This window comes from Phyllobates terribilis, unplaced genomic scaffold (genome assembly GCF_046119375.1).
Source record: "Phyllobates terribilis strain yellow unplaced genomic scaffold, ASM4611937v1 Scaffold_12__6_contigs__length_324123572, whole genome shotgun sequence".
Classification (NCBI taxonomy): domain Eukaryota; kingdom Metazoa; phylum Chordata; class Amphibia; order Anura; family Dendrobatidae; genus Phyllobates; species Phyllobates terribilis.
The window spans coordinates 64,092,112-64,106,304 of record NW_027362772.1 but is presented as its reverse complement, the minus strand read 5'-3'; the positions used below and the strand labels follow the sequence as shown (position 1 = coordinate 64,106,304).

Below are 14,193 nucleotides of genomic sequence, written 5' to 3'. Positions count from 1 at the left end.
AGACAGAGAGAGAGAGAGAGACACAGCCAGACAGAGAGAGAGAGAGACACAGCCAGACAGAGAGAGAGACACAGCCAGACAGAGAGAGAGAGACACAGCCATAGAGAGAGAGAGAGACACAGCCAGAGAGAGAGACACACAGCCAGACAGAGAGAGAGACACACAGCCAGACAGAGAGAGAGACACAGCCAGACAGAGAGAGAGAGACACAGCCATAGAGAGAGAGAGAGACACAGCCAGAGAGAGAGACACACAGCCAGACAGAGAGAGAGACACACAGCCAGACAGAGAGAGAGACACACAGCCAGACAGAGAGAGAGACACACAGCCAGAGAGAGAGAGAGAGACACAGCCATAGAGAGAGAGAGAGAGACACAGCCATAGAGAGAGAGAGAGAGACACAGCCAGACAGAGAGAGAGAGACACAGCCAGACAGAGAGAGAGACACAGCCAGACAGAGAGAGAGACACAGCCAGACAGAGAGAGAGACACAGCCAGACAGAGAGAGAGAGAGAGAGAGAGAGAGAGAGACACAGCCATAGTGTAGCGCTGGCGTCCCTGCCCTCTGCTAGGCAGGGACGCTGCTCCCCTCACCGCTCTGCTCCGTGCCCGGCGTCCTCTCCCCGCTCTGCTGTCAGCGCGCGCTCCTGCCCGGCGTCCTCTCCCCGCTCTGCTGTCAGCGCGCGCTCCGTCCCGGCGTCCTCCTCCTGCTCTGCTCTCGGCGCGCGCCCCTTCCCGGCCCCTGTGCTTAGGGCGCGCGCGCGCTCCCCTCCTCTTAAAGGGGCCGCGCGCGCCGCCCTAAAGAGTCCCCGGCCAATGGCCGGAGGACTTCATCATATATAAGGCACCTCCTCCAAAATGGAGGTGCCCGAGCAATGTTGTTTGCACCTGTGTCTCACCTGTGCTTCAGCCCTCAGGTCCCGTTGCCAGTTACCTGCCAGTTTCCTGCTAGTTACCTGCCAGTACCTGCCAGTTACCTGCCTGATTCCTGCCTGAATACTTGTTACCTGTCTGCCAGTCTGAGGTCCGACGGTCTGCCTTACTTCTCCTGTCAGTCTGTCTAAGGACCAGCCTGCCCGCTCACCTGGGAGCGCATGTCAGCTACCTGCCTGCTTGCCTGAGGTCCGACGGTCTGCCTTACTACTCCGGTCAGTCTGTCTATGGACCAGCTTGCCCGCTCACCTGGGAGCGCTTCTCCGTTATCTGCCTGCTTGCCAGCCCGGAGGCTCCGTTGTCACGTGCTGTGACCACCAGCTATCTCAGAGACTCTTGCCCGCTCACCTGGGAGCGCATCTCCGTTACCTGCCTGCTTGCCAGCCCGGAGGTCCCGTTGTCACGTGCGGTGACCATCAGCTATTCCAGAGACTCTTGCCCGCTCACCTGGGAGCGCATCTCCGTTACCTGCCTGCTTGCCAGCCCGGAGGTCCCGTTGTCACGTGCGGTGACCATCAGCTATCTCAGAGACTCTCGCTTGCTCACCTGGGAGCACACATCTACCATCTGCCTGCTAGCCTACCCGGAGGCTCTGCCATCACAGGTCGTACCTACCCCTTACCCAGAGACTGCCCTGATCACTTGCCGTAACTCCCTGTCCGTTCACCCAGAGACTGCCACCCGCTCCCTTACAAGGGCCGCCCCCTTGTATAGTAGCTCAGAGGTTCCGCCTCCCGGACCCGTTACACATAGAGAGAGAGAGAGAGACACAGACAGAGAGAGAGACACAGCCAGACAGAGAGAGAGACACAGCCATAGAGAGAGAGAGACACAGCCAGACAGAGAGAGACACAGCCAGACAGAGAGAGAGAGACACAGCCAGACAGAGAGAGAGACACAGCCAGACAGAGAGACACAGCCAGACAGAGAGAGAGACACAGCCAGACAGAGAGAGAGAGACACAGCCAGACAGAGAGAGAGACACAGCCAGACAGAGAGAGAGAGAGACACAGCCAGACAGAGAGAGAGACACAGCCATAGAGAGAGAGAGAGACACACAGCCATAGAGAGAGAGAGAGAGACACAGCCAGACAGAGAGAGAGACACAGCCAGACAGAGAGACACAGCCAGACAGAGAGACACAGCCAGACAGAGAGAGAGACACAGCCAGACAGAGAGAGAGACACAGCCAGAGAGAGAGAGACACAGCCAGAGAGAGAGAGACACAGCCAGACAGAGAGAGACACAGCCAGACAGAGAGAGACACAGCCAGACAGAGAGAGACACAGCCAGACAGAGAGAGACACAGCCAGACAGAGAGAGAGAGACACAGACAGAGAGAGAGAGACAGCCAGAGAGACACACAGCCAGAGAGACACACAGCCAGAGAGAGAGACACACAGCCAGAGAGAGAGACACAGCCAGACAGACAGAGAGAGACACAGCCAGACAGAGAGAGACACAGCCAGACAGAGAGAGACACAGCCAGACAGAGAGAGAGACACAGCCAGACAGAGAGAGAGAGACACAGCCAGACAGAGAGAGAGAGACACAGCCAGACAGAGAGAGAGAGACACAGCCAGACAGAGAGAGAGAGACACAGCCAGAGAGAGAGAGAGAGACACAGCCAGAGAGAGAGAGAGAGAGACACAGCCAGACAGAGAGAGAGAGACACAGCCAGACAGAGAGAGAGAGACACACAGCCAGACAGAGAGAGAGAGACACAGCCAGACAGAGAGAGAGAGACACAGCCAGAGAGAGAGACACAGCCAGAGAGAGAGACACAGCCAGACAGAGACACACAGCCAGACAGAGACACACAGCCAGACAGAGACACACAGCCAGACAGAGACACACAGCCAGACAGAGACACACAGCCAGACAGAGACACACAGCCAGACAGAGACACACAGCCAGACAGAGACACACAGCCAGACAGAGACACACAGCCAGACAGAGAGAGACACACAGCCAGACAGAGAGAGACACACAGCCAGACAGAGAGAGACACACAGCCAGACAGAGAGAGACACACAGCCAGACAGAGAGAGACACACAGCCAGACAGAGAGAGACACACAGCCAGACAGAGAGAGACACACAGCCAGACAGAGAGAGACACACAGCCAGACAGAGAGAGACACACAGCCAGACAGAGAGAGACACACAGCCAGACAGAGAGAGACACACAGCCAGACAGAGAGAGACACACAGCCAGACAGAGAGAGACACACAGCCAGACAGAGAGAGACACACAGCCAGACAGAGAGAGACACACAGCCAGACAGAGAGAGACACACAGCCAGACAGAGAGAGACACACAGCCAGACAGAGAGAGACACACAGCCAGACAGAGAGAGACACACAGCCAGACAGAGAGAGACACACAGCCAGACAGAGAGAGACACACAGCCAGACAGAGAGAGACACACAGCCAGACAGAGAGAGACACACAGCCAGACAGAGAGAGACACACAGCCAGACAGAGAGAGACACACAGCCAGACAGAGAGAGACACACAGCCAGACAGAGAGAGACACACAGCCAGACAGAGAGAGACACACAGCCAGACAGAGAGAGACACACAGCCAGACAGAGAGAGACACACAGCCAGACAGAGAGAGACACACAGCCAGACAGAGAGAGACACACAGCCAGACAGAGAGAGACAGACAGACAGAGAGACAGACAGACAGAGAGACAGACAGACAGAGAGACAGACAGACAGACAGACAGACAAAGAGACAGACAGACAAAGAGACAGACAGACAAAGAGACAGACAGACAGACAAAGAGACAGACAGAGAGAGACAGAGACAGAAAATTTTCCAGCTCAAAAGTTCAGGTCCCATTTTGGTGGAGTCGGAATAAAATGGACCAACTTCCGACTCCTAAAATATAGAATAAATTGGGTACAATAGTTCAATGCAGTTTGTGGGGAATATTTTTTCATAAGAATTTGGGAAAGGTATGAAATGTCCTATAAATGTCGGTCCTATTCCTGATCTAAGGGTCTAGACTTTTAGCTGAGATGAATCTGTGCTACAGTAAATTTATCACTTAAACATGAGCCATGTATGAGGGAGTCGGAGTCGTGGCAATTGAGGAGTCGGAGTCGGAGGTTTGGCTTACTGACTCCACAGCCTTGGGTTCAAGTTCGAGTACAGTTCTGGTACCAGAACCAAACTTTGGAGAAAGTTCAGGTCAGGTACCAGAACCTGAACTTCCATGGGTCTGGTCAATCCTACTTTTGAGATGTTGCGCAATCAGCTAAGAGCATCAGGTTTCAGTCTATATGCGCCTGGAGGAAATATGAACATGCATCTTATACAGAAACCATGTATAGAACGGCTGCTTTGTAAAACTTGTAAAAATACAAAAACACCTAATTTTGTCATTTCAGTACTTACCCTGCATTGGGGCTAAGTCCGGTCAGGCTGAGCCCAGAATGGGTGCTGCTCTGGGGACTTGCACTTGTGCTGTTGCTTGGAGGGGGTGTTGCGGATGGGGGTGCTGTGTTGGATGGTGGACGAGGATGTACAAGTGATCCCAGTGCAGAAGGTAAGGTAGTCACTAAATATGGAAAAACAATTAATGAAGGTAATGATATTAATCAGTAAGTTTCATAAGTTGGAGTGGCACCATGCAGACCAGTGAGATCACATTGTCAGATGCATTATAGGGGTGCAATTAAGGCACAGCGCTCAGTGAGAAGAAAAGGGGGTGTCCTTTTACCTGTTGTGCTGAGATTACTGGAAGCCTGGGAAGTGAGCGTGGGGGCAGACACCGGGGGAGACACCTGGAGCAGACCAAGGAAAGGAGGAATTATGAGAAAGTGCAGGGTGGATGAGGAAAACCAGAGGATAGAGACAGGAGGAATAACCAAGGTAGTGCCCAGCCTAAAACACGCCGACATCGGTGGGATAATTCCAAAAAGGAAACTCTGCAAAGTTTATTGATTACAGCACCGGATGTATGGGGATTTTTTTTTTTAAATTGCTGCTGAAAAATTTCCTATCTGTTGCATGAAACCCACAATTAAATGTGCTGCAAATCTGCATTTTACAGAGGGCAGAGATTAAAATCAGGGGGAAAAAAAGTAGAATTCAACTAAAATTTTATTTGGAGTTTGATAGAAATTCCAGCCGGATTATATATAATGTTACTAATTGTCAGATCTGTATGCAAGATCAGAGAGATGTGAAAAATTGTTACAAAAAGGTAAAGAGCAACTAAACTTTATTAATAATTTTGTCCAGCATAGAAAGTTATGAAGCTTTGCAAATCACTTTATTAGGCAAAATGTCTACATTCCAGTATAAAAAAAAAAAAAATGTATGTAAATGGCTTCCCCTACTTTTCCCCAGTATATTTGCCTGTCTATCAGAACATACTCATTTGGAGTACAGATGATGGCAGTGATGGGTCAGCTCCTGTCTCCTCCTCCGAGAACAATCTTCAGCACCAGCTTACCCTCAGAATTAGTGACACCATTGCTGAGCAGACCCATCACTGCCATCATCTGTACTCCAAATGAGTATGCCCTGGCGCCCTGGCTTCCAAGTCTTCCTTCAGCTGCATGGATATCAGAACGTACTCATTTGTAGTACAGATGATGGCAATGATGGGTCAGCGCCCGACTCCTCTCTGAGTCTTGTTCTTATCAGGACAATCTCCTGCAGCAGTTTCCCTCCAGAATTAGTGACCCATCACTGCCATCATCTGTACTCCAAATGAGTACATTCTGATACTAATCCATCTGACGGCAGGAAAATAGACAGGAAAAGCAGGGATTGGAAACAAAACAAAGCACATGCATTTTTTTATTTATTTTTTTTTACAGGGATGAAGACAACTTCTTCCAAAGTAATTTGCAAAGTTTTATACGTTTCCAAGCTGTGCAAAATAATCCAAAATGACTAATAATGAACGTTTAGTGACTATTTAAATATTGGCTTAGTAAAAACTGAGAACAAAATAATAATTAGTAAATCACATACTAGTTTTGCAGAATTAATAGGGCGATACTGCCAGTGGGCCGTGCACGCCCCACACTGCCAGTGGGCCGCGCACACCCCACACGGCTCCCTTTTGTAGTGTGGGATTTAGATCTATGGATTTTTTTACCAGATGGGTCCCGTACAGTTGTCCCTTGCTCTGGCTGGGAATGAGTGGCATACTGCTACAAGGATTGATGCGTTTTTCCTTCTGCCGGCGGTTACAGAACCAGACGCGGATCACTTCCTTCTCCATGTTCAGCTGCTCCGCAATGATAAGGATCTCCTCAGAGGTAGGTTTCTGGTTCTGTACAACACGGTAATAAATAGATGAGCGATAAAGGACTGAAAAGCGAATTACTAATGTATTGAACCAATTATAAACCCATGGACTCGACTTTGTAGGACTATTCAGTACATAACCACCCGACAGTCTAAACCCGCTATTTCCCCTTGTATCTTACCGCAATAAAACTTTTCTCCAGTGCGTAGCGCACATTGGTCTCAATGCTGGTGCGTTTCTTGCGTCTACGGCCAGGAAGCCCTTCATAGCCTCCCCCAGGACTGCTCAGAGGGTTTGGACTCGGCAGGGTGCTGTCTACAGACATAGTTTCTGGGCAGAGGAAACAAAAAAAATTATTGAAAAAAAACGTAGCGAAATGATAAAGTGGAGATGAAAGTGAGCTGCAACCTACTCCTCCTCCTCGTACGACACATTCATACTACTTGGTCTTACCTGCATCACTTAGCCACTTCTGGAGTAATGGTTTTAGCTTGCACATGTTCTTGAAACTCAGATTAAGTGCCTCAAATCGGGAGATGGTTGTCTGGGAAAAGTCATTTCCGTACAGCTTTCCCATAGCCAGGCCGACATCCCCCTATAAAATAACATAAAAGCCTCAAAAAATGTAGTAACGCCTTATTACCCCCTATATCGGTGGCACAGGACACCACTGTTGTCACAGTCAGCATATACTACTGTAGTGTCACACGTCTCATAATAGTATCATACGTCTCTAGAGTACAGGACATAATTGCCTATTCCTAAACAGGAGGAGGAGGTGAGCTGTGACATCACCTATTGTGAATGGTGGATCCTGTGCTATCTACAGAATATAGAGGAGTTATCAGTCATTATACAGGGGGGGGGTGAGCTGTGACATCAAGATTGCAATCTGATAGCAGCTTATTTTTCTCTCCACCATTGTGAAGGAGTAGGAGGGAGGGTTACAGTCAAAGCTGGCCAGCTTCATATTCCACATATTCCATTAATTACTACCCTTCCCATCCTTATACATACAGAAAGGAGATAGTCTCATATCAAAAAGCCAAGTCAACCCCCTCTCTACGTTACTACAATCCATCTTTGGCCTGCAGCAGGTGGATCTGGTTATTCTTTCAAAGACTCTTGGGCCAATTCCTCAATGTCTTGTAATATGGGAAATTCCACACAGATTCTGTCCACAAATTTGAAGGAGAGAAAGTGGCGCTCCTGACCTGCCCCGCTCTCTGGAGTGGACCCACAGCAGCAGCATGTGGTGGCGATATGGTGTGAATGGTACGGCACCACACTAGATCATATAATACCTTGGGAACACGGTGACAAAAAGTCTTTTCCTACCTGAGTGAATCCTAGTTTAATCCTGCGCTGCTTGAAGGTTCTGGCAAATTGTTCTAACTCCTCCAAGTCACTGGGTTCCTCAGGATGAGATGCTGGTTCTGTATGTGACAATATTGGTGGATCCTGGGGTCCTGGACGGGACACAGCCTTGAAAGAGAACAACATGGAAGCCCATTGGTTGGATATTTTGTTGCGGTTACTTAATATTACTCCGATGGATGGATGGAAAGATAGACGGACGGAACGATAGACGGATGGAACGATAGACGGACGGACGGATGGATTGAACGATGGATGGACGGACGAACGGATGGATGGAACGATAGACGGATGGATGGAACGATAGACGGACAGTTTGGACCTACCAGAAGTGATAAGAACAGATTACACTCACCTGAGTGGGAAGGCCAGGCCTTGGCTGACCCGGAATGAGATTCCCCTGGCTTTGTTGAGGTAGCTGGAAGAGATTTGGTGCAGAAAGGAGGCCTGTAGAAGAAGAAGGCAGCAATAAGTCTATGAAAAACACAGCTAACAAGCATTAGATTACAGTAAAATACATAAGATCTAGTAATGCAATTGACTAGTGGCTCACAGCCCAACCATAGGAGCCATGAGTCCTGGCTACAATAGGATGTCCACATTAATAATATTATTACATAACTTATAGCCAGTGCCGACTTTCGCAATTAATAAACGGTTTTCCAGAAAAAAATTTAGTCGAATCAGCATTAAAGAGCAAGTTATATAACATATTAATATAGTTGTGTTATGCCAGATGCTCCATCCATCAGCGCAAGTCTGACAGTAAAGCGGCTGAAACCAGGGATGGAATGGCCACCAGCTGATCGGGGCAACTATATGAGTAAGGTATATGACTTTCTATACAACAGCTGAAGTTTTCCAAAATCTCCATCCCTTCTCTCACCGGTTACTTTTGTCTGGTACGAAATGGAGAGTTTCACCAAAGGGCAATCGGGAATGGTTGAAGTTAAAGGTTAATTCCCATCTTCATACCTGGGTATTGTCGGATAGGACTTGCAAATATAAGCATTTTTTTAATTTACCGCTTACTAAAATTTTCATCTGCTCTTGAGATATTAACACTTTTCTTCTGTCTACAGCTGGTTGCCTTGGAGACCGACCACCGCTGCTAGATCTCAGAGCAGTGCTCAAGAGTTCTTTTCTACTGATCTTGTAAGCACTGCTTTAAAAACTGGCCAGGATCGAATGCGACTCACCTTGTTGGCCTTGCCCGGCTTGGGGCAGCAGGAACTGTGTGGGGGACTGGAGAGGATGGCCAGGAACAAGAACCAGTTGCTGGAGTTGCAGCAGTTGCTGGATATCCTGTGGAATTGACAGAATTTAGTAAGATATATTAATTGACACCTGGGCATTACCATTCCTCTTGTTAACAGGATGTGTCCTTACATGGTCAGCCCTGATTGGATAATACCAGACTGTGTATGGAAATTGTGCAATGCTTCATTTCCCCTGTGGTGGCACTGCAGGGAACCAAAACACTTTTTTTGCCAGGTTTTCCCACAGATTACAGTATACCACTGGGGAAGCTGGGGAGGGACTTTATGATCATCAGATTTTCAAGGATCCCTCTAACAAGTAAGGATTGTCCAAAGCCAAGAACCCCTATAACAACTTCCCAATGTTTGACGCACATATACATCACACGTCGGGTGCAGGTCTATGAATCGGGCTCTTTAAATGCAGCTATCATCTGTTTAAATGGCATATTTGTTCGGCGCAATCATTTCTGGCACCTATTGACTCAATCTGTATACCGTAGTAGTGGGGGTCCTACTGAAAGGCACCGTCACCGCTATTTTGGTGCCCCTATGAAGTCCAGGCTCCAGAGATCAGTAATTTTATTATATAATGAAAGCAATCAAATGCAGCTTTATTCGCCTAAAAAAAGACGAAAAAATAAAAGTAAAAAAAAAAAGAAACACATTTGGAATCATCAGGTCCAATCTATGAAAATATTAAATTAATTAACCCATATGGTAAACAAAACGCCAGACTTTGGTTTTTTTTTTTAGACTGCAGAAATTCCCCCAAAAATGTAATTAAAAAAATAAAAAAAATGCCTGTACCCCAAAATGATATATAGAAAAACAGCTCAGAGAGCAAAAAAAAGAGCCTTGATTCAGGTACAATGGCAGAAAAATAAAGTCTGATTTTTTTCACCACTAAAATGTGGACATAATAGAAAATAACTAAAAAATAAATAAATACATAATAAAAAAAGAGAGTTTGGTATTGCAGGAATAGGACTGACCTAAAGAATATTGCTGCCAGTTAAGTTTACCGCACCATAAAAACAACTTTCCCTCTCAAAAAAAAAACAAAAAAAACACAAAATTTCAGTATATGGTTTTTTTTTTTTTACCATTTCATCCTACTAGGAATTTATTTCACTTTTTGCGGATATATTGTATGGTAAAATTAATGCTGTCAGAATTTTATTATTATTGTTATTGGCTTAAATAAAAAAAAAAGTGATGGCTCTTGGAAGATGGTGGAAAGGACAAACAAAAGCACAAAAATAAAAATTGGCTCAGACGAAGACCTTTTGGAAAAAGCAAATTAAGAACAATTTTATTTTGATGTTTTTGAGATAAAAACTTTGTAAACTAATCAGAAAACACGTGTTATTTTTAGTGCCAATATATGTACATTGGTTTCAGGAACTTGTGAGAAAAGAAGATAACCATGATAAAAAGTTATCTTGTTGGGGGGAGGAATTATTAATGCATGCAGCAGACTTCTTGCCTTAGGGCTTGTTCACACGCTGCAATTTTTTTAGGGAAAAAAAAACACACTGTACTTTGCAGTACAAGCAAAGTAAATATGGTGTCTGTAATTTCATGTACACGCTGCTTATTTTATTTTTTTTCGAGAGGATTTGAACCCTTAATGCTTGGCAATTCTTTCAGCATTTATTCATCTATTCAATGTTTTTCACCGATTCAAATGAATAGGGGAAAAAAAATGCAAATTAAAAACGCATGTAAAAAAAAAAAGCAAGCATTTTAAAGTATGTTTTTGTTGCAGAAAAATCTGCTTGCAAATGCTCAAAACGTCAAAGAATAAAACAAATTAAAAACATTAAAAAGTGACTTAAAAAAAACAGCAAGTGATGAATTGGGCACTTAAGGCTTGCTCGCATCACACTCTGCATTCCTCTCGATCCCATACAGGAGGCATAGGTTTACATTGGTGTCTGTCAGGCTTTAAAGAGCCCAGTGGCCTGCATTTCACACGTGATCATCAGGATCCTGGTTTTTTTTTAACAGGACAACCAAACAGAGACTGTTTCACTTTTACGTTATGTTGATGAACAATTCAAGGCTATGGCTACAGGATGCTACAGGACAGGCATAAATGACTCACCATCCTGTTTGATGTATGTTTTTTTTTTCCAAGAAGTTAGTAAAAAAATCAAAATGATTTAACACCTTTTAAAAAAAAAAAACAACTGAAAAAAGTAAGCTTGGGATTGGATACTTAGAAAATTCTATGAAGTATCCAAAAAAAAAACACTAAAAAAGAAGTACTGTTCTTAAAGAAGTACTGTCGCTCTAAAAAAAGAAGCACTGTCACCCTTAAAAAAAAAGAAGTACTGTTGCTCTTTTTTGAGATGTACTGTTATTCTTAAAAAGTTTCCTGCTCACACTATCATTGGGGTTTTGGTTTTTAACTGAACCCATAGTGTTCTGCAGGTAGCATTCTACAACGGATAGCACTAGTGCAAAATGGACAAATAATGGAGTCGGCCCTTTGGGCTATGTTGTAATTTTCATAATTATGGTAGACCCTTAAACAAGACATTTTGACGCGATGAAAACATGGTGTGTACCTAGCCTTATTTTCCCTACTGCCACCAATTCACCCCTTCTTTGGTCTCTGTGGGCCGACATACAACTTCTGCCTGTATTGCACTGTAGACATGGCACAGAGTAAACTTGCAACAACGTTGACCAACTTTAGATGAATTGCTATACGTTCCTGTATGCCATGTAGCTTTACAATAAAAAAAGTTCAAATTCTTCATTCACAATCAAGTCATAGTGATCCCGGGCACACGCCTTGCTCACCTGTGCAGTGAGGTGGATGGGCTGGGACAAAGCAAGTTGGGGGGGTTGTTGGCTGTTGGGGGTAGACTGACTGTCGGACCCTGACTGGGAGGCGCTGGCGGCGGCAGCGGCGTTGGATTGCTGGACAGCGGCTGCTAGAAGCTGAGCTTGCTGGAGAAGCAACTGCTGCTGTGCAGGGAGGAGTGCAGTTAGCTGCAGGCAGGAGAAATAAAAGCATGGGAGTAAAAAAGCAAAAAGAGGAACCAGAAAGGACAAAAGTAAGGGGTCAAAAGGTACAAAAGAAGAGCAAAAACAAAGATGAACCCAGGAGACATTGTGGAGAGAAAAAAAAAAAAAGGAGAAAAAGTCAATGCAGTGAGAAAAGCGAATCAGAACGATGCAAAGCTGCAAATGCTTTTCTATAAAACATGCAGTCGTATCCGACACCATAAATACTGACAAATGCAGAAACATGTAGAGAAACCAGGTCAATGCACAGCTCATTTACCCCACCGGTGATTCACCAAAGTGCGTAAATATTTTACTGCTGATCAGTCTCTTGGTGGTTTAGAAAAGTCAGTGAACAAAAAAAAAAAAAAATCACAAGCATCTGGATCCAACAGAGCAAGACAAGCCAGCAGATACATGGTACGGCTTCAAAAGCCGTGATCCGTCAGAGCATAGTGAAAGCTATATATTTGGAAAATTAAGAATAAAATAACTTTGCATTGAGTCTTATTAAAAAAATAAATCCTCTGGTTTTTTTTTCTACAGATCTGTGTGTCTCCATGCAAAAAAAAGACCACCAGCAATCCCTGAATGGCCGGATTCTGCAGGCATATTCTCTTCCATTACTTCCTAATTTTAGGCTAAACATACATTTGGTGGCTTAGGATGAGGTAGGGGACAGAAGGAAGAGAGCAAGACTGCAGGGTCTGACTTCAAAAGTTTTGTTAGTTGTCTGTTACCATGGAGACACTTGTCTGTTGAACAAATCACAGTTAAATATTTAAATTCAAATTTCGAATCCATCCAACATCCGGCACCGTGGCTCCGGTGCTCATCTGTTAGTCCACACTTACCTCATTCATGCAACCTGTGCAGCCAATCATTTGCAAGTACAGCAGGTGACCAATAAGGCCTGTGATTGGCTGCAGCAGTCAACATGAATGATGTACAGCATGCGACCAGCTGCAGGACCAAAGCGGCAACGTTGGAATCGTGCAGACTTTAAAAGGCGAATTATGGCTATTTTATTACACATTGCCTGCTGTTAGACAAATTTCAGTAAATTCTAGAATACCCCTTTAAGCTCAACAGTAGGGGAGGGGATGGGGGGACCACAGCGCCCACATACTAAGTCAGAAATAACATGAGCATAGAGCCGGCACTTACCCCAGCCAGCTGGCTGCCAGCAAGGAGGAGTTGTGTTTGAGGAAGGGAGGTAGGTGGTTGCTGAGGGGCGGAGGGAGCCTGTGGGGTTGGAGGAGCAGAAGGCGTGGGGGGGACCGGAGTGCCAGGAAGGGATGGGGATCTCTCCCCACATTCTTCATCTGTAATCTGCATTAGAAAAAGTTTTCAATTTAAAAAATAAACTTCTAGAACACTTTTTTTTCAGAAGTAGTATTGCAGGCTGCGTCTCCAGTTGTATGGTTGGATAATACTTTTGCTTTAAATCCATTCAGATTCAGCACTTTATAATGGGGCTAGGGATTAGGGAACTAAATGATAAAAACAGATGAGAGCTCTGGTCTATAGGGAAATAAAGTAACAGGGGAACAGGGGGCTATGGGGAAGTTAAAAAATAAAAAATAAAAGAAGAGAACTCAGGAAACCAGTGCAAGGCTGTGTCGGGTCCGGGGCTTCCCCTAATATGTTCTTGATGCACAGATGATCACAGTGAATCACACGAACAGGCCTCAGATACCGTACCGTGTACTCAAGATCTCACCTCTCATATATACATCTATAAACAATGGTTTCCAACCTGTGCTCCTTCTCCAATTGTTGGGAAAGTAGAAAGCCCAATGTGCAAAAGAAAAAAAGTGCCACCAGGTAATCTGTAGATTACAATGGGGTCTTACTCTTATCTGCACCCAAACCTAAAAGTGCCAACACACACAGTTGGCTGTACCCGATGATCTTGGCGAAACGAGCCAACCATCTCGTTTATGGTGGTATCCTAACTCTCCAGAAGAATGAACAATCAGAAAGGATACTAATCAAATGGTCTTGGCAGCGCCCATAAGACACCGCTAATTCTCTACATCCCTCAATTGGGCATGATGGATTTCGAGCTTGGTTCCCATATGAAATAAGTCCGAGGTATCTTGCTGTGGCTAATTTCCATCTCCCCATTAAAAACACACGCACTTTCGGTCAAGTCAAGAAGAACAGTCGGCATTTGGCCAACACATATCTATAGCGTATGGGCGACCAGTGTCTATGGGTGGACCTAACTTTCCCTCGGCAAGTATCAATTAAAGGATTGGGTATGTTGGCTTTTAACATGCTCAACCCTTTCAAAAAAGAAAAACAAATGAGTATGAAGT

At 45.5% G+C, this 14,193-nt stretch overlaps 1 protein-coding gene across 3 annotated transcripts in view; it reads right to left on the bottom strand.

Annotated features, from left to right (window-relative positions):
• Positions 1 to 14,193, bottom strand: part of POU2F2 (POU class 2 homeobox 2) — a 148,355-nt gene that overhangs the window by 28,241 nt on the left and 105,921 nt on the right. For all 3 annotated transcript variants that reach the window (XM_073655883.1, XM_073655884.1, XM_073655885.1), the window contains 10 exons: positions 13,037 to 13,201; positions 11,663 to 11,854; positions 8,789 to 8,894; positions 7,945 to 8,036; positions 7,551 to 7,697; positions 6,666 to 6,807; positions 6,394 to 6,542; positions 6,060 to 6,236; positions 4,668 to 4,731; positions 4,343 to 4,505 (listed from right to left, as the gene is read on the bottom strand). In XM_073655883.1, coding sequence (XP_073511984.1) covers positions 4,343 to 4,505; positions 4,668 to 4,731; positions 6,060 to 6,236; positions 6,394 to 6,542; positions 6,666 to 6,807; positions 7,551 to 7,697; positions 7,945 to 8,036; positions 8,789 to 8,894; positions 11,663 to 11,854; positions 13,037 to 13,201 — 1,397 coding nt within the window. The remainder of the gene's footprint in view (positions 1 to 4,342; positions 4,506 to 4,667; positions 4,732 to 6,059; positions 6,237 to 6,393; positions 6,543 to 6,665; positions 6,808 to 7,550; positions 7,698 to 7,944; positions 8,037 to 8,788; positions 8,895 to 11,662; positions 11,855 to 13,036; positions 13,202 to 14,193) is intronic.